This window comes from Suricata suricatta, chromosome 7 (genome assembly GCF_006229205.1).
Source record: "Suricata suricatta isolate VVHF042 chromosome 7, meerkat_22Aug2017_6uvM2_HiC, whole genome shotgun sequence".
In the NCBI taxonomy this organism is placed as follows: Eukaryota; Metazoa; Chordata; class Mammalia; order Carnivora; family Herpestidae; genus Suricata; species Suricata suricatta.
Window position 1 is genome coordinate 56,309,397 of NC_043706.1, and position 27,438 is coordinate 56,336,834.

The following is a 27,438-nucleotide window of genomic DNA, read 5'->3' on the forward strand; positions in this document are numbered from 1 at the left end:
TTTAATCACAGGGATATGAGGTTTGAGATACTAAGGAATATGTTTCAAAGTAAACTATTTACAGATCGACAATCCTTTCCATATGTCTTGTTACATATATTTTTATTTTATTTCCTGCAAAATTATTGGATTATTTTTCCTTAGATTTATTTTTTATTCATTTTGAGAGAGAGGTAGAGACAGATAGCAGCAGAGAGAAATAGAGAGGGAAAGACAGAGAATCCCAGGTAGGCTCTGGACTTTCAGTGGCAGAGCCCAATTCAGAGTTTGAGCCCAGGAACCCTGAGATCAGGGCATGAGCCAAAATCAAGAGTCTGACGCTCAACCTCAAACGACTGAACCACCCAGATGCCCCTTAGATTATTTTAATTACAAAGAAGGAGAAGGAAAAGGAGAAGGAGAAGGTGAAGGAGAAGGAGAAGATACAGTGTTTATAAATTTCTGTAAGTCTTAGTTCTAATACTTATGTCCCAGGTCAACAGAATTGGTTTGAACATTCACTCTAGCTGGCTCTTTTGCATCATTTAAGTTAAAAGGCTTTGGGCTAACAATTCATTCAGTCTGAGCCACAGGACTACACAAAAGTAGGAGACTTAGGATCTGTTTCCACTTCAACTGGAGACAATGATTATCACATAAATGAATTCATATTAAAAACAATGCCTAAAAAACATAGAGCCATCCTTGACTCTTTATTCTCCTCTCACATTCAACCAACATTAAAATCGTTGATTCTTACCTCCCACATCTTTTTCAACCATTTTAATGGTCTCTTCTGGATTTACATCAGTCTTATCTAGGTCATTATAATACTTGGTACTTTATTTTCCTAGCCAGATAAGTTGCTCTCAAAAGTTATTTCTCCAAAATGCAAATATGACCATTTAACTCCCTGTCGTACAAGCCTTTAAAGAACCTTCTCTTGTCATTTATAAAATTAGGTCCAAAGTCCTACAATATTTTACAAATCTCCTCAGGGTCTGGCTCCTTAGTATCTTAGCACATCTATTTTTATTACACCTTCAATACATTCTCTAAAGTTTTATTGTTATTTATTTTGGGAGAAAGAGAGAATGGGAGAGAGAGACAGTGTATGAGCAATTAGGGGAAGGGAAAAGAGAGAGGGAGAAAGAGAGAGAGTTGCAAGCAGGCTCTGTGGAGACAGTGCAGAGCCCGACAGGGGGCTCAATCTCAAGAACCATGAGCTCATGACCTGAACCAAAATCAAGAGTTGGATGCTAAACTGACTGAATCACCTAGGAGTCCCAGTACATTTTTAATTTAAATAACATTGAAGTCCTTATAACACAACAAAATCTGCATGTCATTTCACCTTTCCTTGCTTCGTGGTTTTTTTTCATCTGCTTTTGTTATCAAATATATCAGTGTGATGAGCTCCTCCTTTAAGACAGTGTCAAAAGACAACTCTTTTTGACACATTAAAGGACTCATCAAAATAGCTTACTGTATCCCCCCCACTGAAATTATAGGTATTTGTACTGTGTTGCCCTTACATATCATGTTACATTTTTCTTTTTTACATATTTCCTTAATAAACTGTAAACTTATTTATGTAAGATATGTATTTACCTCTATGCCTTTAAGTATATGCCAGGCCAAAAAGCACTTACTAAATGTTTGCTACATAAACAGATGAGTTAGCTAATTTTAAAAAAGATATTTATGTAGAGTGAGTTGTTCTTATATGACACAATATAATACTATTCTGAGTATATGTGCTCAAAATATATAAAAACAAAGCAAATGCCTTTCTATATCTAAATAACTGGGAGATATTAATAATTCTCTCTCATTCTCTACTCTGTCTCTTCCTCTCTGCCTCTCTCTCTCTCTCTCTCTCTCTCTCACATACACACACAGTCTGTCTTCCTGTCTCTCTCTCCTACACAAACACTTGTACTGATATTTCAATTTAAACTACTTATAAGATAATCCTCAAATATCTCATTATTAGGTTTATAGTTCCCCCAGACCTAAAATATTTGGGAGAATCTTGGAAAACTATGGCTAAGGAAAAATCTCTTATTAAATTTGGAAGGCATGAAGATGTTTTAGCCATATAAATTGGTCTACAAAAGGTATTACTAAGGAACTAAAGTATGCTGTAAGCGTACTGACGCCCTGACCTGTGGAGATACAGTAATTCCACTGACAGCAAGAAGTATGAGCATTTTTTTCTTTCTTTACTGCCCAATGTCTTTGATGAAAAAGTACTGTCAAACTAGACTCAGAATGTGGCATTAAAGTTTAATTTTGTCCAATCAGGTAGGCAGAGATCAAATTCTGACACTGACTTTTATTGTGGAAGAGATAGAACTTTCTGAAAACTCTTTTAAACCATTGTACAACCAAAAATATTCTGATAGCCAGGAGGAAAGATTTCCAGCGTTATTGTTTCTTCATTGTTAAAATATCTGTGTAAGTGTAATGTAAATACATTTGGTAAATGTGTTCTTTTTTTTTTCTTTTCAGAGAAAGCATTTTATTTTTATTTCAAAATTTAACAATGTCCCTTATTTAATCCTTAAGAATCCTGGTCAGACTTTTGCATAAGCACTATTACATATTAGATAATCCTATAAGTTCAATTTATTAACAACAGAAAAATGTTATAGTCAGTAATTCTTCTATTACATTTCTCCTATGTTTTCTACCTCAATAATAAAAATAAAATTAATGTTGATAGAACTTTTTCCCTTCAATGTCAACAAAGTTCATCAATGAAATATGCCTAAAATTTGAATACCAAGGTACAAAATGGGTTATATTTGAAATAATAAAAAGATTTACATTTAGGACACTTAATTTGTACAATCGCAAAAGTTAGACATATGCTATAACAAGACACACAATGAGCACAATAAACTATTCACCAGTGTTCAGAATTACTATTTATTTTATTCTCTCTCATCTGAATAAACTATCTTCCTAGAAAAATGGGATATTATCCCTTTGTTTAAAAAATAAAGCTACCTCAATTTTTATAAATTAAATATTTTGAAAATGCACCCTTACTGTTGGAAGGGCTTTACTTCCAGAAAACACTTGATTATATCTTAAAAAGTCATGATTTTAGGAATAGTGTTTAGCTGAAGGGATTGAATAACTGCATATTTGCTCAAAATTTGCATTTGACAAATTTCCATATAGTTAGTTTTCATACAGGACAAGCATTAAACATTAAACATAATTAAACAAATATACTTTTGAAGAAAAAGTGTTAAATTGTTATTCTATCTACTGATAAGCAGAAATTAAAAATCACATCATTCCAAGAATTGCTAAATGATATGAACTGAAAAACTGTATTCTTCTCTTTTTTATATTTTATTTTTTATTGAAGTATAACTAACATAGTGTGATATTAGTTCCAATATAATTATTCAACAATTCTATTCATTTCTTAGTCCTCATCAAGATAAGTGTACTCTTAGTCCACTTTCTTTATTTCACCCATCCCTCTCACTTCAGCAACTGTAAGTTTGTTTTCTGTATTAAAGAGTCTGTTTTTTGTATCCTCTTTTATTTGTTTGTATCTAAAATTCCACATATGAGTGAAATGATATGAAATTTCAAGATTCCGGCCTCAAGGATACTTTTTTGTACAGTAGTTTCTCAAGATTCACTTGCTGAATTAAATTACATAGTAACTAGTATTACCATGAAATTCATGTTTTTCTCAAATCTAATCTTTAATCTTTTGAAATTAAATGAGTATCTGCCTGAAAGATAGAGCAATCACCAATTTTCAATATAATTTTATGAGAGTAGATCAGTAATGTTTTTATTTTATTTTCTACATGTGGTAATAAACTAAAATGACCAAAACTATGTCCCCAAGAGGAATAAAAATCGATATAAAACTTAACTTGGTGAAATAGAGCAATTCCTATGTGTAATATATACAGTCAAACTCTCCATATTGAATAAAGGGGCTTTCTCTGTCACTAATATCAATTTTCTATTTAATACATAAACATTGTTTTTCTTGGATTTACTGTCACATTTGCTGTGTTCAACATTGCTTTGTGTCAAAATAATATAAATTTATCTTTTGAAAAGTGATGATTTGGTCATGAATTATTGTCAGGTATTTTGAAAGGCAAAGTATCATATACATACTCACCAGTGATTATATATATTTACTTACTTACCTATGGAATGACAAAGAATATATATATCACATTAGCACTAAACAGAGAAGAAAATACATACATTACATTAAAAGTCAATTCCAAACGTTATAAAAAAAGTTGGAAATATACAAATATTAATGTAATTCTACCTTACTGATAACTGTGATGTTGATTTAGTAAAATTACATTTTAGAGTGATTTAATTCATTGATATTTGGAAAATCTATAATTAGTGTTAAAAACACAGTGGTTCAAACAAATAGAAAGATATTCCATGCTCATGGATGGGAAGAAGAAATATTGTTAAAATATTCATACTACCCAAAGCAATCTTCAGATTTATTTCAATCCATGTGAAAATGCCTGTTGGGAAATAGGACATTGCACCTTAGTTCCCAAGCACTGTCCTTGTGTATGAAACATCCTTATCGGACTTCAGCTCCCAGAACGTTGGAAACAAGGGATCTGATGAAGTCCCAGGAGGACCTGCAGGACAGAGCCTTCCTGGTCATCAGTCAAGAGTGACAAGAAGCTACAAAATATACCCACACACAGTTGCAAGCTGCTCCTGCTCTGTCCACTCTGTGACAGTCTCTATTGTTCTAGTTAAACATTTACTGCTAACTAAACATTTACCATGCTCTCCAGACTTGCAAGAAGGGTATAAAATAAGATGCTGTTCCTAATAAAGTCAGCCATTAACCCTCAGTTCTTGGTCCGTCTCCATCTCTTTTGGGGATGTCCACAGTTCCCAGCCTCCCTAGGACCATCCCTTTTCAGGGTGCCCTGTCTTTCAGGGACCATTCAGTGGTCACAATGCACCGCCTCTCTGGGACCACTCACATTTCCATTAAGGAAGGAGCATGGTCACATTTCTGGGGGTTGGGAATGTCCCTGTTTCCATTAGTTGCTGGCAGCCTTTGGAAACATCATTGTATCTCGCTTGTCATTTCTCCAGGAACCTCTCACAAATACCAATAACATTTCCCACAGAACTAGAACAAATAATACTAAAATTTGTATGGAACCACAAAATACACCAAATAGCCAAAGCAGTCTTGAAAAACAAGAAAAAAGCTGGAGATAATCACAGTATCAGATTTTAAGATAGACTATAAAGCTGTAGCAATCAGAACAGTATGATAGTGGCACAAAAATGGATACATAGGTAATGGAACAGAATAGAGATCCCAGAAATAAACCAACACTTCTATGATTAATTAATATACAACAAAGGAGGCAAGGCTATACAATGGGGAAAAGATGATCTCTTCAACAAATGGGAAAACTGGACAGCTACATGCAAAATAATGAAACTGGACCATTTTCTTATACTATAAACACAAATAAACTCACAATGGATTAAATATCAAAATATGAGGCTTGAAATCATAAAACTCCCAGGAGAAAACATAGGCAGTAAATTTTTTATTACATTAGCCATAGGAACAGTTTTCTAGATATGTATCCTTAGGTAAGGGAAATGAAAGCATATTAAACTTTTGGGACAACAACAGCAACAACAATAAACCTTCGCGTAGCAAAAGAAATTATTAACAAATGATGAGGCCACCTATTGAATAGGACAATAAATTTGCAAATGATATGTCAAATAAGCAGTTAATATTCAAAATATACAAAGAACTTATACAACAAAACACCTAAAAACTAACTAATCTAATTAAAAATGGGCAGAGGACATGAATAGACCTTTTTCTAGAGAACACATACAAATGGACAGCAGATATATGAAAAGATGCTCAACATCACTAATCATGAAGGAAATGGAAATCATAATCACAACGAGGGGCACCTGGGTGGCTCAGTTGGTTAAGCATCCAACTTTGGCTCAGGTCATGATCTCATGGTTCATGGGTTCAAGCCCCACATTGAGCTCTGTGCTGACAGCTCAGAGCCTGGAGCCTGCTTCAGATTGTGTGTCTCCCTCCCTTTCTGCCCCTTCCCTGCTTGAGTTCTCTTGAAAATAAACGTTAAAAATAATTAAAAAAACCACAATGAGATATTACCTCACATCTGTCAGAATAGCTATAATGAAAAAGACAATAAATAACAAGTGTTGGCAAGGATATAGAGAAAAAGGGACACTTATACACTGTTGATGAGAATAAAAATTGGTATAGTCACTGTGGTAAAAAGTATGGAGATTCCTCAAAATGTTAAAAATATAAATACACATTGATCCAGCAACTTTACTACTGGGTATTTATCCAAAGAAACCAAAAATACTAATTCAAGAAGATATATACACCCCTGTGTTTGCTGCAACATTATATATAAAAGCCAAGGTGTGGAAGCAGCCCAACTATCAATCGATAGATGAATGGACAATGATGTGTGTGTGTGTGTGTGTGTGTGTGTGTGTGTGTGTGTGTATGTGTGTGTGAAATAGAAAAAAAGGGATTAAGAGTACATTTATTGTTTTTGGTGTGATTGTAAGTTGAATTGATTCTTTAATTTCTCTCTCATCCTTTCATTACTGGTGTATAAAAATGCGACTGATTTCTGGACACTGATTTTGTATTTCTGGACACTTAATTCATAGAACAGTCCAGGGTCCACTGACTGATGAATGGATAAAGAAAATGTCACACACACACACACACACACACACACACACACACACATTACTACTTGGAGACAAAAAGAATGAAATCTTGCCAACTGCAGCAACATGGATGGACCTAGAATGTATTATGTTAAGAAAAATAAGTCAGTCATAGAAAGACTGACTTAGAAGAAAGAAAACAATGAGCAAAGAGAAAAGAGAGAGAGAGAGGGAGGGAGGGAGGGAGGGAGGGAGGGAGAGAGAGAGAGAGAGAGAAAGAGAGAGAGAGAGAGAGACAGGCAAACCAAGAAACAGACTCTTAAAGATAAAGAACAAACATACGTTTACCAGAGGGGAGGTGGGTGGAGTGATGGGTTAAATAAGTGATGGAGATTAAGGAGTGCACTTGTGATAAGCACCGAGTGTAGTATGGAAATGTTGTATGCCTGAAACTAATATTAACTGGATGTTAATTAACTAAGTGGCATTCAAATCAAAACAAAACAAGAAAAAAACACATCTTTTTTTCTTTTTAAGGAAAGTGTGATAGAAGTAAAACCTCCCCACACTTTATGTTCAAAGATTATTTATTTACCTATTTATTTAGAGTGAGAGAGAGAGCATGCAAGCAGAGTAAGGACAGAGAGAGAGAGAGAGAATCCCTAGAAGGTTCCACAGTGTCATCTTGCAGCCTGACACAGGGTTCAGTATCACAAATCATAAGATAGTGACCTGACCTGAAATCAAGGGTAGAATGCTTAAGTGGCTGAGCCACCCTGGCACCCCACTTATCCTGATGAGCACTGAGTAATGTATAGAATTGCTAAATCATTATATTGTACACTTGACACCAATAAAACACTGTATATTAATTATAATTATGTAAAAATAAAAATAAATGCACAAAACTTTTTAAATTAAATAAAAATATAGTGTATCATTTGATTTAGAGTACATATTGCAAAATGTATAATTTAACAAGCACTGCAAAATATTGGGAACTCCAGTGATGGTTTTTAAAAAGTACAAACATAGGAAAATATTTAATGATTAATTACAGAGTTCTGATGGCTCAGAGGGTCTTCAAAAGGAGTCCTCATTGTTATAAAACAAATTTTAAAGTAAAGAAATACAATCTTACATTTGACTATGGAAAAATGCCTAATTTGATTAATGAAATATAGATTTTAAAAATAAAATTTTATCATAATTGACAAAAATAGCAGTTTACATATAAAAATCAAAATAGGTTCACATTTTAAATTTGAGTCTTTACATTCTGAAGCAACATGATAAAATAGCAAATATCATGTTCATATAGTAGACCAATTAAAGAAAATGGGTCTTGGTTATTATTCTATCATTTGTAATACACTATAAGACAATATAATGCAATTTCTTTTTCTTTTTTCTTTTTTTTAATGTTTGTGTATTTTAGAGAGAGCACAAGCAGAGGAGAGGCAGAAAGAGAAGGAGACACAGATTCTGAAGCAGGCTCCAGGCTCTGAGCTGTCAGCACAGAACCTGATATGAGGCTTGAACTCATGAGCAGTAAGATCATGACCAAAGCCAAAGCTGGACGTTCAACCAACTGAGCTACTGAGGCACCCCTTATTTTTCTTATAAATGGATTTTTTCATTTTAATTTAATTTTGGGTTGATGGTCAAAAATTTATGTTTTGCAGACAGAAAAATAAATAAATAACAAAAATAAACAAAATAAAAAGTTGTTAGCATATTTCAAAATCCATCTGATATTTCTAAAAACATAAAGGGAAAGTCACCTAAGTGTGATGATTAGATACAGATTTTTTATTCCAACTTATAAAATGAAATACCTTGCAGCAAAGATGATATTAATGAGTATTGAAAATGTGTTATTGTAGATCAGTGCCCTTACACTCTGTATACTTTTTAAGTTACCTACGACTTCGGATTTTTCTATCCTAACGTAAAAAGAAGTAGAATCTATCTTTCCTTACTTATGATATAGGGGATTCAAAAAAGCTTACTTATATCAGATGCTTAATTTACCAACATGTTATGGTTGCTGAGATCTTATAACAATTTATTAGTTTTTATTGTTTTTAAATCTTTTTAAATTTTTTTTAACTTTTTTTTTTTTTAGCATTTATTTATTTTTGAAGGACAGAGAGAGACACCATGAGCAGGGGAAAGTCAGAGAGGGAGGGAGACACAGAATCCGAAGCAGGCTCCAGGCTCTGAGCTAGCTGTCAGCACAGAGCCCGATGCGAGGCTCGAACCCACAAACTGTGAGATCATGACCTGAGCCGAAGTCAGACTTTTAACCCACTGAGCCACCCAGGCGCCCCTATTTTTTAATTTTTTAAAAACTTTTATTTCTTTATGAGAGAGAGACAGGGAGACACAGAACCCAAAGTGGGCTCCAGGCTCTCAGCACAGAGCTTGAAGCGGGGCTCAAAATCATGAGCCATGATACGATCTGAGCTTAAGCAGGACGCTCAACGGACTGAGCCACCCAGGTGCCCCCTGAATATTTTTTTAAAGGAAAAATACCAACGTGAGTAACGAAGTGTTGTTTTACCTTCTCTTCTAACATGATACATATAGTAGTATAAACTAATTACACTTGTTTTATAGCATTAATGTATTGGTTTACGGCAGTAATGTAGTGAAGCTTAGGTGAACAAGAAGGGAAAGAATGTAAAATACTTCAAGAATATGGAGGCAATGACCAAGAAAAGTTGAATTTGGAGGAAATATCAGAGTGAGGGGATATTTCCAGCTGGAAAGTTGTGGCAGATGGCAAGAGATGGTGCAAAGCCAAAAGCAGAGAACATCAAGGGAAAAATTACATAGAACAGGATTTCACATATTAAAAACAAAAACAAGTGTCTTGTACCTCAGTGCTCTGTTTTATAAATTACATGCTATATCTTTATAATCTACATGTTGCCAGAGAAAAAGTTATGTATACTGTTTTTACTTATTTCTACAGCCCTCTGCCGTGTGATTCTAATTTGGACTTTAGTGTAATTTCAACATAGTTTTTATGGTTTAATAAAACTTGCACACATTAAAATGCTATTAAACTGTTACACATGGTTAATAATACTTATGGACTTCTGAAGGCAGCCATTATTAAACTGAACAAAGTCATTAATGTCTTTAAACTTTGCACCAGGGTATGAACTACAAAAGGGATGTTTAACTGTACTAAAGAACGGTCATGGCATATGATTATATACTTTTTTCTTTTCTCACCATATATATATATGTATATATATTTGTATTAGTACTCTAATGAAAATTAAAAAAAGAAACTCACTGTGTTCTAGAATTTACTTTCCCACCGATCATGACTAAGCAGACAACTGATAGTATAAAATTCCTATGCTTTTGCTTCTTCCTGTACGTACTAACTAGACCACTAGAGATAATTTCTATAATCCTTTTTATCCCTAAAATTCAATGTATTAATAAGAAATACCATTTGAGTTTGGACAACAAATACAATAGTAAATTATTATATTTTCTGCACAAAGGTTATTTTCATTTCTTTTAAAGTAACAAATAATGTCAAAGATTTTTAAAACTTTCATCAATTATTGACCAATTTTAGAATTTTAAACATTCATATTATTAATTTAATATATCTTCATTGGGAAATATAAATGACCTCACTTAGAGTCTGAGTTAACACATATATTACTAAAAATAAATTTAGGTATTTGAAATGTCCTATCATTTCTCCAGAAATTATCTCAAGTATGATTATAAAATTGTCTTTAAAGTATAATTGAATTAATTCAACATAATGTTCCTTGGCACCTAGCAGCCCAGTTATTATTTATCTAAAACTAATCATAGCTTATCTTCCTTGAAATGGTTAACTTACATCAATTATTATTGATGTAAATTACAACACAATTCAAAGCACTATTACCTATGTATTTGTCTGTTGTAATGAGGAAACTAGCTACATAATACTGGCTTATTCATTTTACCATCTTCCAGGATCACATTCTAAAAGGACAGACTTAAGTACATCCTTGTTTTTTTCCTTCCTTTTATTTTCTATTTAAAGATTCTACCTATGCCTTTCAAAACTTAGTGTCCGGAAGATTAAAAAAAGATATTAGCTATTTCTTTTTTTTTCTTTTTTAAAGCTTTTTATTTATTAAAATAATCTCCACACCCAACATAGACATCAAATGTACAACCCGAGATCAAAAGTTGCATGTATTTACTAACTGAGCCATCCAGGTGCCCCAATAGTGGCTATTTTTAATATGTGTCATTGTTGTAGTTATTAAATAATCTAAAATAATCAGATGTCTTTATGAGATATATTGGCAATAGCCAAACTATAAATATGACACATATCAGACCTAGAGAAACCCAACACTCAATGTCTAGAGAGTAAAGTAGAGATATTTAAATGGGTCCACACATGCCAAGCAATTTCATCCTGGATGTAAGCCATCATAATATGTGTAGTTAAAGTAGGTTTTCTCAGGCATGCCTCTGCATTAATACACGCTCCTACTCCACTTCTTAAGTAGTAAGTCCTATCATTTAAAACAATCTTTTATTACTTTTTTTTCCTCTTCTTTTTTTGGTGGTGGGGGTGGTTATGTTTAAATGAAGTTGCTTTTACAACACCAAAGACTTAATAATCCATTTCCTACATAAAAGGTAGCTACTTTTTTGCATGGACCTCAAGCATATTGTAGTATAGAGGTGGAATTTAAGGAACGGTATTAAGCAGGCTGTGTTGTAGCTTATGGGCAAGTAATAAATTGTATCATTTATCTTGAATGTATCATAGATAAGCTGCTATATAACAATTGCCACTTCAGATAGCTGTGAAATTAACTAGTTGTTACTTAACCTTCTAATTTCTGTGTAAGTCTAATTACATGAAACAGAAGTTGGGGTTCTGATTTTTTACTTTGCTTATCCATTTGGAGTGTCATTGTAACTACTGTATTGTAAATGATGGAAAATAATTGCATATGTTAAAAAAATAGTGTTATGCTCTAAAAAAATAAAAAATAACGTTACCACAAAAAAAATAAATAAAACAATCTTTTAGATTCCAGAATAATTCAATAGTGAAGAGTCTGGGTAACAGCAATAAAAATCAATAAAACAAGCAAAAAACTGTTAGTAACTGAGATTCTGAGTCAACTTAAAAAATTCTAACAAAAAATCAGAGAAGTTTTAAGAACTTTAAGGAAAATGAACTCTTCAAATAAATTACTTTGTAAACAGAAAATAATACTATATGGTTTGCAAAGTGGGCATTGAATTTACAATGGAAGAAAACAGCTACTTAAAAAGTGCATATCCACTGAAATGTTAAGGAAAATAAATAATATTATCATAAGGAAAAATTTTATAAAACCAGATAAAAATGGTTGAGAAGTAAGTAGACAAATTCAGAGGGAATTTTTTAAAAAACAGAAAGGTAGAAAAAAGAATAAAATGCCTGACAGAGCTTAAACTTTGTGATTACAGTAGGCAAGCAATATTAATACTCAAAGAAGAATGCAGAATGAATGAACCAGTATTAATGCTGCAAAGAATAATAACAGAATAATAAAATTTTCCAGACATGAAGAAGTAAACAAGAAAAATATATAGCATCACATATTCTAGTTAAATGCCACAATGTCAAAGATAAAAGGGAAGAGAATTAAATTATAAAGCATCTACATGCCAGTCATTGGGTAAGTATTTATACATCATTTTTAATTAAAGAAATTAAAAATCATATATCAGCATTCATGAAGGAACTGAATCTACTGCATTCATAAAACATAATGTTAATGAGAATAGGTCATTCTCTGGTTTATTTTCTACAATGATGGAAATGAGAGCAATATAACAACATTAACTAAATAATCCTCAAACAATAATAAGGTCTAAATATTTGTACTTCTCCAAGTTCTAATTCATATGTTAAGCTAAGAACACAACAAAATATTTTAGGTTGGCAGTTTCAAATTTCTCAGTTTGTCATATAGCATAAATTTCAATCAGAAGAAATTTAGTTTTCCTGAAATCATTAGGAAATCATTAGTACAGAATATTCTGTAGATCATTAAAGGTGAAAATGTTTTACAAACAAAATTTCATCAAAAAGAGACTTCAGGATAAGTGTCACAGAGGGGGAAATTTACAGGCTTTGACTTTTTCCCCAATTAAAATCAAACAAAATTTAGAAAGCTGATTAACCAATAAACCAGCAATGAGAAAACAAACATTAACACTGATTAGTGTAAACACTTAGGGAAAAATGAGCATAACAAAGACTGAGCTGAAGTAGGACACTTAACCTACTGAGCCACCTAGAAGCCCCTATTTTATTATGGTTTAAATAAATATATTACAGGTTAATCCTTAATCCATTAACCAATCTATGATTTAATTTGCAAAAACAGTCCCTCGAGGTGAGTTTTCTTTTGTAAATAAGTGGCTGGAGGATTGCGCTAATTTGGCATGTCTATGGCTACTCACATCACTGTGCAAGTCCCCTAGAAACTGAAATTCCCAAAGCATTTACATTAACATTCACAGACTTTCAGGAGTTTATAGGAATATTGAATCAGCAGGGAAATTTGAAGACAGACTACTCTTATTTAAGTGCAATTTGGGGGTGCATGGGTGGCTCAGTCATTAAGCATCCAACTCTTGATCTTAGAAACTTGATTTACAATACTGTATTAATTGGAAATAAATGTTGAACTTACTGTTGTTGACTTCATCCTGGCACTGATTAGGTATAGCCAGAGGGTCCTTACAATGGTCAAGTGATCATTTTTATAATATTTTACAAAATTATAATTATATTGGAAACATCTTTACTTTCTGTACTTTATCAAACCACCAGTAAAATAAGCAAAATTCATGCTCAAAAATACAATATACAACAGAGACAATACACAGACCCACACTACAAATAAAATTGGCATGTTAGGCCATATGTAATAAACAATAACTGTGTCATAATAATAACTACACTGTCTGCATATACTAAATGAAACAATAATAATCATGGGTTTATGTAAAACAATCACCTATGTATGCCTTCTTAGAGATATGCCCTAATAAAATAATACAGCAGAGATCAAAATAAATAAAAGGACAAAAACACACTGTAGATATTGAACAAAGAAAATGTGGTGCTAGCAATATTAAACATAATGCAGAATATATTAATAATTTCAGAAAGGGATAAACATAAAAATAATAGATATAGTTTACTATTAAATAACTATGCACCAAAATATACATCCCCAACTCTCCCATAATTTAAGATATTTAGAAAAAACACAGTTTTTCACAGATTTTAACTTAATATCAAGCTCTCAAAAACCCAAATGAAATAGAAGGGGCAAACTATATTTTTAAATATGTGGGTTCAATTAGCATTTTACACATAGAGCAGATAATGGCTAAATTCTCAAAATATCAATCAATTACATATTATATCATCATAAAAAACAAAGGTAATGAAAATTATCTCCTAAGAATTTTTAAAAGATACCTTAAATAGTAGTTGGTTCAAAAATACAGTGACACATTAATTTATTTTTTTAAATCTTAGCACATAAAAAATTTAACAATTGTTAACACATTAGAATTGTAAGTACAGAAGGACTTATGGATCCTTCTAATAAGTCTATTATAAATATGAACTATCTATGTGTCACTCACGTGGTATAATATTTAAGAAAATAAATAAGACTTCAATTCTGGGAAGGATAGGGGATATGAAACAATTATAAAATTAGAGATAATGAAATTTGGAAGTCCAACATGGAATTTATATGAATATATAGTATGTGGAAAAACATGTAAGCAATGCTTCCTTAGAATTTCTGATTTAAAATTGTGATTTCTTTTTTTAAGATGAAAACTTAAACATTAGTATCTATGTTTCAGAGTGCATCACTCTTATGAGGTTTATATGCTTTCCTTAATATATATTTAGTTAATTGTGAGAAAGTAAATACTTACCTGCAGTAAAACATGTGTCCGGGTCCATCAACACAAATCCTTCCATTAAGACAGAGGACCAAATTCAGTTCAGGCTCAGCACAACTGTCAATATATATTTCACAATATGCACCAGTGAATCCACTTGGGCAAATGCAAGTAAAGTCATCAACTGATATCTGACAGAAGTCTTCATTCATAGAAGGAGTTGATGTACAGTTCTATAAAGAAATAAAGAATCAAATTTGATTATTAGTGATAAGACTAACAATTTATTAAATTTATATTTTATTTAGACATTTTTAAGAAACCAATATGCAAGCTTATCTAATATTCCATTCATCTAGGAACTGAAATATGTTTTTGGTAATAAATTCTTTTCATTTATTAACACCAGAAATGTCCTATTGTTGATTTTTCATAAATAAAAACCACTTTATTAAACTTTACTAAGACATGTACAATGGCAGTAAACACCTACCCTCTTTATACCCAGACAATGATGCTAAACCAAATTTCCTTCATATATTATGTCAGGAATTCACTGACCCTTAGTATAGATGCCAGTTTGCCTAGAACAACCCCAGATTAATTCTCCCATCCTAGGGTGATTAATAGTGCCTTTATTAACTCTTAAAGGAATCCTGGGTTTGAACACATACTTAGAACAGACAACTCACAATTGACTTAACATCTCTCTAAAAAACAAGGCATCTTTAATAACTGAGCTTTTATTCCATTCAAAATCTTTTCTTCCACCCAAAATATTTTAATACGTATATTCTTTTTTTCGGATTTATTAAGGTATATTTGACAAAAAAACACCTGCCCTGTGTTTAAAGCATAATGGTTTCATATATACAAACATTGTGAAATGATTCCCACCACTGAGTTAATTCACACACCTATCACCACACAGATTTACCTTTTTTCTTATGGAGAGTGGAGGGAGTAAGGACACTTAAGTTCTACTCTTTCAGCAAATTTTAATTATAGAGTAGTATTATTAATACAGTCACCATGTTATGTATGAGATCACCATAATCTATTCATCCTATAACTAAAAATTTGTATGATTTCCCTGCCTGTTCTATTTCTCCCATCTTCCACTCAATTATTCTATCCTCTGTATCTGTGAGTCCAAGTTTCATTATTTTTAAAAATTATTTTATAAGTGATCCCATATAATAGAGCCTTTTAGTTTGGTTTATTTGCCCCTGTATACTGCCCTCTAAGTTTATCAATGTTGTCACAAATGGTAGAATTTCCTTCCTTTCAAGGTTGAATAATATTCCATTGTATGTATTTATGTATATATATATATATATATATATATATATACATACATAGACACCACATTTTCTTTATCCAATCATCAATTGATGAATATAGTTTGTTTCTGTATCTTGATTACTGTGAATAATGCTACAGTAAAAATGGAAATACAGATATATTTTCAAGGTGATGGTTTAATTTCCTTCAGTTATTTACCTAGAAGTGTGGTTACTGGATCATATGATGGTTATATTTTCATTTTTGTGGGGAAACTCCGTAGTGTTTTCCATATTGACTCTACTAGTTTACGTAGCTATAAGCAGTGCCAACATCCTTGCCTACATGTTATTTCTTGTGTTTTTGCTAATAGACCTCACTGTGGTTTTGATTTACATTTCCCTGATGATTAGTGATGTGGAGCACCTTTTCATATATCTATTGGCCATTTGTGTGGATTTTTTGGAGAAATGTCTCTTCAAGCCTTTTGCCTATATTTTAAATTGGGTTATTTGGAGTTTTTGTTTTTTGTTTTGTTTTGTTTATTTTTTGTTTAGTTTTGCTATGAGTTCTTTATACATTGTGGATACTAATCCCTTATTAGATATGTGGTTTGTGAATATTTTCTCCCATTCCATAGGTAGCTTTTCATTTTGTTAATGGTTTCCCTTGCTGTGCAGAAACTTTTTAAGTTTTATATACTCCCACTTGTTTATTTTTGCTTTTGTTGCATTTGCTTTCGGTGTCAAATCAAAAAAAAACTGTTTGCTAAAATAAAATATCAAGGGGCTTACCAGATATGTCTTCTGCTAGGAGTTTTAGCATTTTAGGTCTTACATTCAGATCTTTAACCCATTTTGAGTTGGTTTTGTGATAGTATAAGAGTCCAGTCATTATTTAGAATGTGGCTATTAATTTTCCCAACACCATTTTTTGAAGAGACTATCCTTTCTGCATGCACATTGTTGGCTCCTATGTCATAAATTAATTGACTATATTTACAAACTTATTTCTGGACTCTCTACTATGTTCCATTGATCTGTGTATCTAGTTTTGGTTTTTTTTTTTTTTTTTGCCAAACCATGCTGCTTTAATTACTATAGCTTTGAATATAGGTTAAAATCAGGAAGTTTAATGCCTCAAGTTTTCTTCTCCTTTCTCAAGATTGTTTTGGCTATTTGGAGTTTTTGTGGTTCCATGAAAATATTAGGTTTGTTTTTTCTATTTCTTTGAAAAATGCATTTGGAATTTTGATAAGTGTGGTATCAAATCTATAAATTGCTTTAGGTAGTATGGACATTTTAACAATATTAATTCTTCCAATTCAAGAATCAGAAATCTCTTTCTTCTCTTTTTTTTTCTGTACCTTCATGAATGTCTTGCATCAAAGTTTTATAGTGTTCAGTGAACATATCTTTCACCTCCTTGGTTAAATTTATTCCCAAGTATTTTATTTATTTTTGTATTATTATAAATGGAGTTGCTTTCTTATTTTCTCCTTCTGGTAGTTCATTGTTTGTATATGAAAATAATTTTGAGGAGTGCCTGGGTGTCTCATCAGGTTAAGCGTCTGGCTCTTGATTTCAGATCAGGTCATAATCTCACAGTTCATGAGTTCAAGTCCTGCATCAGGCTCTGTGCTGACAGTGCAGAGCTTGCTTGGGATTCTCTCTTTCTCTGACCTTCCCACACTCATGCTTGCTCTTCTTCTCTCTCTCTCTAAATAAATAAACATTAAAAAAATCAAGAAATGCAACTAAATTTTGTATTTTGTCTATTTTAGACCATGGCATGTCCATGTTAACAACTTAACTTTGAATGCATACAGAAGCTCTAGATTTATGTTGTCTTAAAATTTGGGATGCCAGGGTGCAATCCAAACCCATAACTTCTCAAGGAGAAGCTGGAAGTTAGGGATTTCTTCTTCATTGTATGGAAGTGTGCAAGAGTGGGATTTATGGTGAAAGTGTGTTTCAACCATTTCTACCAATTCAGTGTGGGTATTTTCTCAGTTGCCCAATGTGTGGTAATTTCTGAATTTCTCTCTAGGGGACTTCCTCTGTGCATAGCTGTACATTCGGTGCATCCATGGCAGGAAGGAAATTCAGGAGCCTCATATGTCACCATCCTGGTCCAGAGTCTTAGTGTGTATCCAATCATTATCTCTTAATTAGCCAGTTTCCCCATGCATTTGCTCAAATTTATGTCTGGCATTTCTGCATCCTATAATCCTAGAAATACAGGGGCTTTGTGTATTTAGAAGAACTTAAAAAATATCTGTCTCTTACTTTTTAAGCATTGGAATATTTTATACTTTTATACTACTTTTACCCACTTATTAAAGAAATGGTATTTTATTTACTATAGGTACATTTTTGCATGAAATGATGATGATTTCATCCACTTCATACAGGTTTCTATGAGATTTAAATAAAATAATAAATATAAAGTAATTAGCCCTGTTCTTGGGACATAACAGCTATTCAGTAAATGTTGTATTCTTTCCCTTTATATATTGAAGACCAATAGCCTTATCAGCTTCTATTTCAGTCATTTGGCACTTATTTAGAACAGTAAATAAGTTTTGTTTGTTTGTTTGTGGGTTGTTTTGTTTGTTTGTTTGTTTGTATATTTGATGTCTACCATAACATGCCATATGCTTCTTAAGTTTACATTCTGGATATTATACATGTGCTTATCTTCTGGAAATCACAAATCATGGTGCTTTAAACATGATATGACATCATTTTTCATGGCAATATTCACTCTGAAGAGATTTACACCTATAATTCTAAAAATGATTTATAGAACTTTATGACATCATTAGTAAAACATTTCTATGTGCTCTTAATACGTTGTCTCCACAAAATTTCTTTAAAAAAATTTTAATGTTTTTTTTTGAGAGTGAGACAGATCATGAGTGAGGGAGAGGTAGAGAGAGAGGGAAACGCAGAATCTGAAGTAGATCCCAGGCTCTGAGTTGTCACCACGAAATCCCATTTGGGGCTTAAACTCACAAATGTGAGATCATGACCCGACGGACTGAGCCACCAGGCACCCCCAGGATTTCTTAATTAATATACAGAAATGTGAACAATTTGCACTCTGGATCTAAGTTACTATATCTTCAAAGATAATTACATATGCAAATATGCGATATTTCTTTAACATTTTACTATGAAAAGTGGTATTTTCTAGAACTATCATTAGTTGGACATTTATACTTATAAACATTTAGTGACTTAAAAAGTGTTAACATAACAATAAAAGTCACAATGAAATGGCTAATGTGACACCATTGCATTCATATCATTTATCAAATGGAAAATTAAACATTTGTCAAAATCACTGGAGAATTTAATTAGTATCCATTTCAATAAGAAGTGAATTGTGCCCTTGATTATAAAACTCAAGTCATGCTTGGAACCCAGGTGGTGATCTTTTACACTTGCCCAAGTGATAGAGTTAAACCTATGATTTTATAAATGAATGCCACTTGGATATTTGTTCTACCTTTGCTGAAAATGAAAATTCCTTAAGGATAACCAAGGGCACTTAGTAGACTTTGTAAAGGTACTGCGGTTCTTTTCATGGAATGTAAATGCAGAATTCCACAGGGAATAACATGGAAACACCATGTTTCGTTCTTAGCCTTACAGCTGGGTATATATAGAATGATTTATTAGAAAGCATTACATAACTAATTGAATTATATCTCCCATGGGAAGAAAAGGATCATTTTTAGACTGCCAAAAGTTCTGTCTCTAGGGTTAACAAGAATCTTTTACAAAATTAATTAGCAGGCTTAATGGAAAATACAAAAGCAATTTCTTGTCAGAAAAAAAATCAAATATTCATTTAAAATTCTTAAGACAGATGACTTTTCTTCTGTTCATCATAATTTATATTATTTTGCTATACTCTATTTAAATATAATAAAGTGCTTTCCAAGAAGAATTTACTAATTTAATTTCAGAAAATAAGAAAGAGAAAGAAAACCAAGTTAAGAGTGATATTGCAGATCAGGGCAATCTGGACTATACCCCAATAATATGTTCATTCAACTTGCATTCAAAATGCCATTCCAGGAAATGTATAGAAGTGTAGCAGTAACAGAGCAGGGATGTATTCATTATGAACTGCTTAGCCAGAGCAAACTATCAGATTGGCTAGTACATGTGCCAATTATCTCTCTGACAGTTGTGCTCCATCTGAGTTGTATAGTTTAGATCCAGAAGTTGTTCTGTAATCTCTGAACTTCCCAGAAGAACAGAAAGTTATTACTTAAGAGCCTCTTTATCATAGTATTTCTCTCATAGAGGCATAGGTTTTTAAGGTAGTGGACTACTTTCTTCAAATAAGATCTTGGAGAAACAGAATATATTAAACAAATGATCATGAAACTGTTCTATCTAAAGAATGGAAATGGAATATGGTACCCATTACAGCCTTAATTTATCCAATGCAAATGCTTATTAAAAGCATTTGTCAAATTGTGTGCAGCTCTGAATAAAAACTACTACTGTAGTCTACTGTTCCTAAGACTTAAATTGACTATGAAAACTCTTTAGCTTATTGAACTGAAGATTTAAACTCAAAAGATCTGGTATGAGGCCTGAGTTTCTCCATTTCTAACAAACACTCAGGTGATTGTGAAGCTGATAGTCCATGGACCAAACACTCGGTAGCAAAAATCTCGCCCAACAATTTAATTTTATTCTCAAAAATGAAACAAGCCCAAGAGTGTTACAGCTGTCAGCACAGGGTCCAATGCAAGGCTCGAACTCACAAACCATGAGATCATGACCTGAGCTGAAGTCAGACACTTAACTGACTGAGCCCCCTCCCCAGACCACCTCCCAAGGCTTAATTAATGAGGGATCCAGATTGTAGAAATTGATGATTGTTAGCAATAGAGGTGTAAAAGTGAAAAGAAGCTGTGATTTTTCATTCTGTTTAGAACAACATAGAAATTCCAAAGTAGAAAGTTGAAAGAGCAGTTGAAATTTTGATAACTATTGATGACTTTGAAACCCATAGCAAGTAGTTTGGTTTTTATTTTAAATTACTTTATATTTAATAAAAGTTATGAAACTTACATTAATCTTGATCTCACATCTTGAGCTAGTCCATTCTGCAATACATGAACATTGATATTCACTAATGAGATCTATGCATCTGAAACATAGAATTAAATTTTTAAATAAATAAGATATTAAAGCCTAATTTCAAGGGAGTTTCACCATTTTAAGTTTTTCTTTTCCAGTTATGGTAAAAAAAATACATTCCCATAAGCATTAGAAGGCAGAGTCTGTTCCTGGTTTCTTATCCTTCAAGGTGACTGGACTGAAAGAATGGATCAATTTTAATTTTTGTCATCTTCCCCATGGCAATGTAAAGAAAGATAAACAGTATGTCTAGAATTTATGTAGGGAACTGAAGTCAGCTATGGCCAAACTGCATTGCAATGAGCTACCCATCCTCATCATCTCTTCCCTGCTTACAAAGTCAGTGGCAGGAGTAGAAAAGAAACTAATGCTGTAGAGGCAGGCTGGTGCATCTATGAGTCATTCTTCTTTGCCACCTGCATCTCTGAGAAATATCAGGGTCTCAATTTGCATAAACTAATATTCTCTCCAGGAGCAGGATAGTCATTATATAATTCCATAACTACAGGCAAACAATACCTTACATGCTCATAGGGATGAAAGAACCAGTCTACTTCGGGACATTTTAAATACTAAGTGTGTGGTATTATCCCTTCACAGAACAAATAATAGAATGTCTCATCATCTTACCTTCTACTTCTATTACTGAAAGCAGTTATCCTTAAGTATATTAAAGTCCAATTAATCCACATTTACTGAAAATTACTTTATGCTAATGAGCAGAAATAAAAGAAGGGCAGAGATAATGTATCAGCACATTGCATTAAGTAAAACAGGCAGCATCTGTCATCTTAACTGTGCTTAGCTCTTGTTTTATGAAAGGGCATAATTAAAATTATCTTTATCAACTTTCCCTTGACATTAAGTCTTAAATATTGTGACTTAAATTTACTTTTGGATTTAATAATAGAAAAATAAAAATAGCTACCTTCCATGTAGACAAGGATTTGAGAGGCAATCATTTGCATTTGTTTCACAGTGTGTTCTGAAAAATCCACTCTTACAGTCACAGGTATAATGATTGATGCCATCAATGCCAGCTCCATCATGGAGACAGGGCTTTGATAGACATTCATCTATGTTTACTTCACAATCGATGCCTACAACAGAAGAGACAAGACAAAACATGAGACCATTTAAATGCAAAACTCAAGAGTTTGCTCATTATGGTAACAGTCACCAAGAAATCAAGCTCTCTCTCCATGAAGTTAACTTGACACCTTGTAACAAAAGAAAACATTTTCAAGGTTAAACATGTTTAGAGGTCTATGAACTTGCACACTACTAATTTAACGTAAATAAGAGAAACAAAGCACAAGCTTAATCTACTTAATATTTTTTAGTGTGAGGAGTTGGTTTATTGAGAATATTAGTGAAGTAATGAATTACATCAAGTTGCCACTGTAAATACTAATTCATAGGTTTTTTTTAAATAACAATTCTTGACAGTTTAACATTTCTTACCTACAGGAGTTAAGAAACACTTGACTTTTTCTAAATTTGGTCTTGGTGAATCTATTAAGGGGCTGTCTGAGATTTCTAAATGCAACCTAATTTTGATGAAATATTTAGTTTTTTCAAACGCCAAGTTTTAAATATTTATTAAGCACCTACCGTGAGTTACATACATGATGAATTAGGGGTACCAAACAAAAAAACAAAGGAAAAAAAACGTAACAAAACAAGAAAAGAATGACCCTCTTAATCCTGAAACGTGATTTCAGAGGCAATATTTATAGTTAGAAAACATCTGGAGAGCAACATAAACAAATTTTAATGGAACTCTAGATTCTATTTTAGGTTTTACATGTGAGAGATACTAGGAGAAAGTAGAGAGACAAGGTATAAATGGTTGGAAGAATCTCTTAGTCATTGATTCCATCCTTACTGCACACCTCGCTACCATCAATTGAGCACTTACCTACGCATCAGGCCCTGTGCTGAAGCCTTTGCATGTATTACCTCAGTTAATGGTCATCTAACCTGGAGACTGGTATCATTAACTCTGACTCACCGGTGAATAAATAAGATTTTGGAGAGTTTAAATACTGTTTTCAAGTCACACAGACCAAAACAGCAGACTGGGATTCAAATCACGTCTCCTGGAATTATGCTTGTAATCATTAGTTTAAATGGACAATTCTGCATCTATGATGGTATGTGTTTAAATTGCTGTGCTGAGTAATACAATAGGTACTGTAAAAAACAAGACAACACCCAAAATAGAGTCATGCCACCAAACCAAGACTTAATTACAGTTTCAGCTCTCCAAGGAAAGGAATCACCTGATCAGCACTAGTTAGGTAGTCTGGCTTTAGACCCCTATCATACCCTGAAGATTGCTACAAACAACCTGCTTTTCTGTCTAGAATAACTTCCTTGTTTCTGCTCCCTTTGGGCCATAAAAGTCTTTCATTTTGTACAGCTCCTCAGCGACATTCTATGTATTAGATTGGATGCTGCCCATTTGATTAAATTTTGGGACAAATAAGCTCCTAAAAATTTTAAGATGCCTCATTTTATCTTTTAACAGTTCCAATTAAAATGTCTCTTATAGCCAAGAACATAATATTTAGCTGAGAATAAAGATAAAGTTTATCAAACACAAACCTATAATTATGCTTATAAACAGATATTTATAAATAAGCTAGCTGGAAAAAAGAGAACTTTTTAAGTAAATAAGTTTATTACAGTGAAGAAAATAATAATATAACAGTAATAATAAACAACTGATACTTGGAGACCTTAGTATGTGACAGGTACTGTTGAGAACTTATATAGATCAACTCAAAACTTTATAATAATTTTCAGGCATGGAAATTGCTCTCCTCATTTTATAGAACAAGAAAATAAAGCACCAGATCTCATGGCTAGTAACTGGCAGAGTGCATCAGTCAGCCAGTGTGTGATACCATCACACCACGTTTTAATACGTAACAGTATGGTGCCTGGCCTAAGGAGAGGGCAAACTGCGTGCTTTGGCATTGAAGAAATGAAGTAATTGAGTCCGTATCTGAGAAAAAGGATCAAGAAAACTTTGATGCTCATGGTGAAAAGGAATCTGAAAAACTTCAGATAAACAGTTTGAAAGGGTGTATCCTACATGAGTTAGATATCTCAGCATTTGTTTGCATATCAGGAAAAAAGTTGACTATTGTCAGAGAGGCAGCCATTTCTCAAAGTGATATCATAACTTTACTATATATATATCATAGTAGACTTATTTATTCAAATGAATATTATTTAGAGCACTCACACTGGTGAGTCAGTGATTTATTGTAAATGAGGCTTCAAATGCAAAAAAAATATTTTTGGAAATTCTCTTGGCAGATTGTCAGTTTTCAAGTCAAAATTATATTTCAAAATGGTTACTTTTTTTTAACCATAAATGTTATTACCTAAATAGAACTTTGGATACTAATGACACTGTAAGAATAATGTGTGTAAATTGGTCAAATCTGAAGCCATATTTAAAAGGATCATCAAAACTTAGGTTTAGAATATGGGTTAAATAAGTAAAATAGAGCACATTAGTCTATTAATAAAAACAAAAAAGGACCCCCTTTCCTAAATCTCTGTAGTTCATGTCACACTGGTTTATTTCTTACTCATACTCTGTGACCAAGGTGAGCATCCACTTCACCTTATCTTCATTTTGGGCCCCAGGTTAACGGACCACCTTCTACCTGGGACATTGTCTCCATCGTGGGACAGGGAAAAGAGCGCTTGGGAAACATTTACTGCTTCTTAAATCTCCCACCTACATTTCATTTGCTGACCCAAGTCACAGGAGAAAGCCTATCATAAATGGAATAAGCATGAGTGGTCTTCCACCAGGAAAAGAGCAGATATTTATAACAATAATAATTTTAGTGAAGACACATTAATCATTTATTAGGACATCACTGGTTTACTGACATGATCAAGTAGAACTGTGCATTTAAAACAACTAGTCCAGGGCCTGATACATATTTAACACATAAGTAATATAATTTTCTTGACAAAAAAATCACACAACTATATTGTATCAAATGGGTGGTTTTGGTGTTTCCAGAGGCATCTTTCGAATTAACATGATTAGTAAAATGTGACTCTATAGGACAATGTAGAGTATTGGCAGAATTAGTGATAAAAATTTCAATTAAAAGCAGAAGGTCAGTTCCCCAGAAAACTGTGGGGCGAGGGATAAAATAATAAAAGGGAACTGAGCAGGACACATCTAGCACTGCTTAGAGCAGGAGACCTGAAAGAAGATACTACTCTCTGTAGAGAGGGCAAGTGTGTCTCAAATTTGCTAGAGAAACATCATCATTATTTTAGGAATTTTTCATCTCCCTACTGTTTTATTTAGTAATTATAGTCATAATTTGACTCCCTAAGTAACTTCCCAAGAGAATAAAAATGTAATGATTAGCTGACTTGGATATTCTGGTCCCTGTAAACCATTTCTTTTTCATTTTTAACACCATAATCCTTTAGCACCATACAAATTATGTCCTCTTTTTACCTCTTTAATTCATTATATTCCATCCTTACCATTGACTACTCTGCTGTAGTTATACTGAACTTATGTCTCCTCAAAGATTTGTTCCTTTTCCTAGCTCTCTCTTTTCCTAGATCTTACACAATTCATTACTTCACTTTCTTTGAGTGTTTATTCAAATGCTATTTTCTCAGTAAGGCCTATTTGACTACACTAGATAAAACTGCATTGCCTTTCTTATTCACAATCACTGTTATCCTAATTTTAATATTTTCCTCCATAGCAAGTAAAAATATTTCTCTTATCGTATTCTTTTTATTTACTTTTCCCATCACAAGCTTAACTCCAAGAGGGCATGAATTTTGTCTGTCTAGGTCTAGTTCAATGCTTTCTTCCTTCAATGCATTGTGGGGTGTGTGTGTGTGTGTGTGTGTGTGTGTGTGTATTTATATTTTGCTTTACACATCAATTTTGTTTTCATTTTTTCCTCAGAAGTCTTTGCCTCTTCCCAAGCAAGAACAAAACAGTTCTTGAGAATCTGGGGGAAATGTCAGTCCTTGGAATGGTGAGAATCAGAATCTGTAAAAAATGATCTCTCTGAGGTGTGTGCCTGAAAGGCATGTCTTACCTGTGCGGTCAAGGGGAATTCTTCAATGGAATCTCTGGTTTTCCCTACCTTTAAACAGGGAAGCTATCATGATAAGTTAAAAAGTAATAAAGGTATAGAGAATGTTAGACTCTGGTTGAAAATGATCTCCCATACATAATTACCAATACTGAGAAAGGAGGAAATACTGTTGTTTGTGACAACATAAACTTTCAGGACATTAAGACAGAGAAAGACAAATATTGTATGGTATCACTTACATGTGGAATCGAAAGAAAGAAAGAAAGAAACAAAGAAAGAAACAAAGAAAGAAAGAAAGAAAGAGAGAGAGAGAGAAAGAAAGAAAGAAAGAAAGAAAGAAAGAAAGAAAGAAAGGAAGGAAGGAAGGAAGGAAGGAAGGAAGGAAGGAAGAAAAGAAAGAAAGAAAGAAAGAAAGAAAGAAAGAAAGAAAGAAAGAAAGAAAGAAAGAAAGAAAGAAAGAAAGAAAGAAAGAGGAAGGAAGGAAGGAAGGAAGGAAGGAAGGAAGGAAGGAAGGAAGGAAGGAAGGAAGTCAAATTCACATAAAAGGAATAAAAGCAGTTGCCAGGGACTAGGTGTAGAGGAAATAGGGGAGCTTGGTAAAATCATACAAACTTTCAGCTCTCAGATGGATAAGCTCTCAGGATCAAATGCATAATAACATGGTGACTATAGTTGATAATATTTGAAATGTTAAGAGAGAGAACTTAAATTTTCTCTTAAAAACATAAAAATTTTGACTACATGGAAGAATCTCTTTATAATGTATACATGTATCAAATCATCATGTGTACTTTAAATATGTTACAGGTTTATTTGTCAATTATGCCATAATAAAGCCAAAAAATATAAATTGTATATCACCACCATAAATGGAAAAACATTATTATGTTCCAGAAATAAAAAATAAACAAAAACCAAGAAAAACATAATTGTCAACCCACCCAAACTTTAAATTATTCATCTGCAAACTATCAATCAAAACATCTACATTGCAGCATGGTTGAGAGACTTACAGAGAGTATATGCAGATGAAGAAGACAAAAAGTGGCATTTATAATAACTATTATTATAATAACATGATCATTCATTTTCTTTATGAGATTCGAATCTGAATGCTTTGACATTGTCTCCATGAATCCAAACACATCAAAAAGAAATGTGATTTAATATTTGTT

The 27,438-nt window shown here is 32.7% G+C and overlaps 1 protein-coding gene across 1 annotated transcript in view; it reads right to left on the reverse strand.

The window, feature by feature from the left end:
- The window catches only part of EYS (eyes shut homolog), a 1,499,666-nt gene that overhangs the window by 907,114 nt on the left and 565,114 nt on the right, over positions 1–27,438 (reverse strand). Inside the window, exons 18-20 of the mRNA XM_029943180.1 lie at positions 22,081–22,252; positions 21,084–21,162; positions 14,734–14,933 (exon numbers count right to left, since the gene is read on the reverse strand). Of these exons, the coding sequence (XP_029799040.1) occupies positions 14,734–14,933; positions 21,084–21,162; positions 22,081–22,252 (451 nt within the window). The remainder of the gene's footprint in view (positions 1–14,733; positions 14,934–21,083; positions 21,163–22,080; positions 22,253–27,438) is intronic.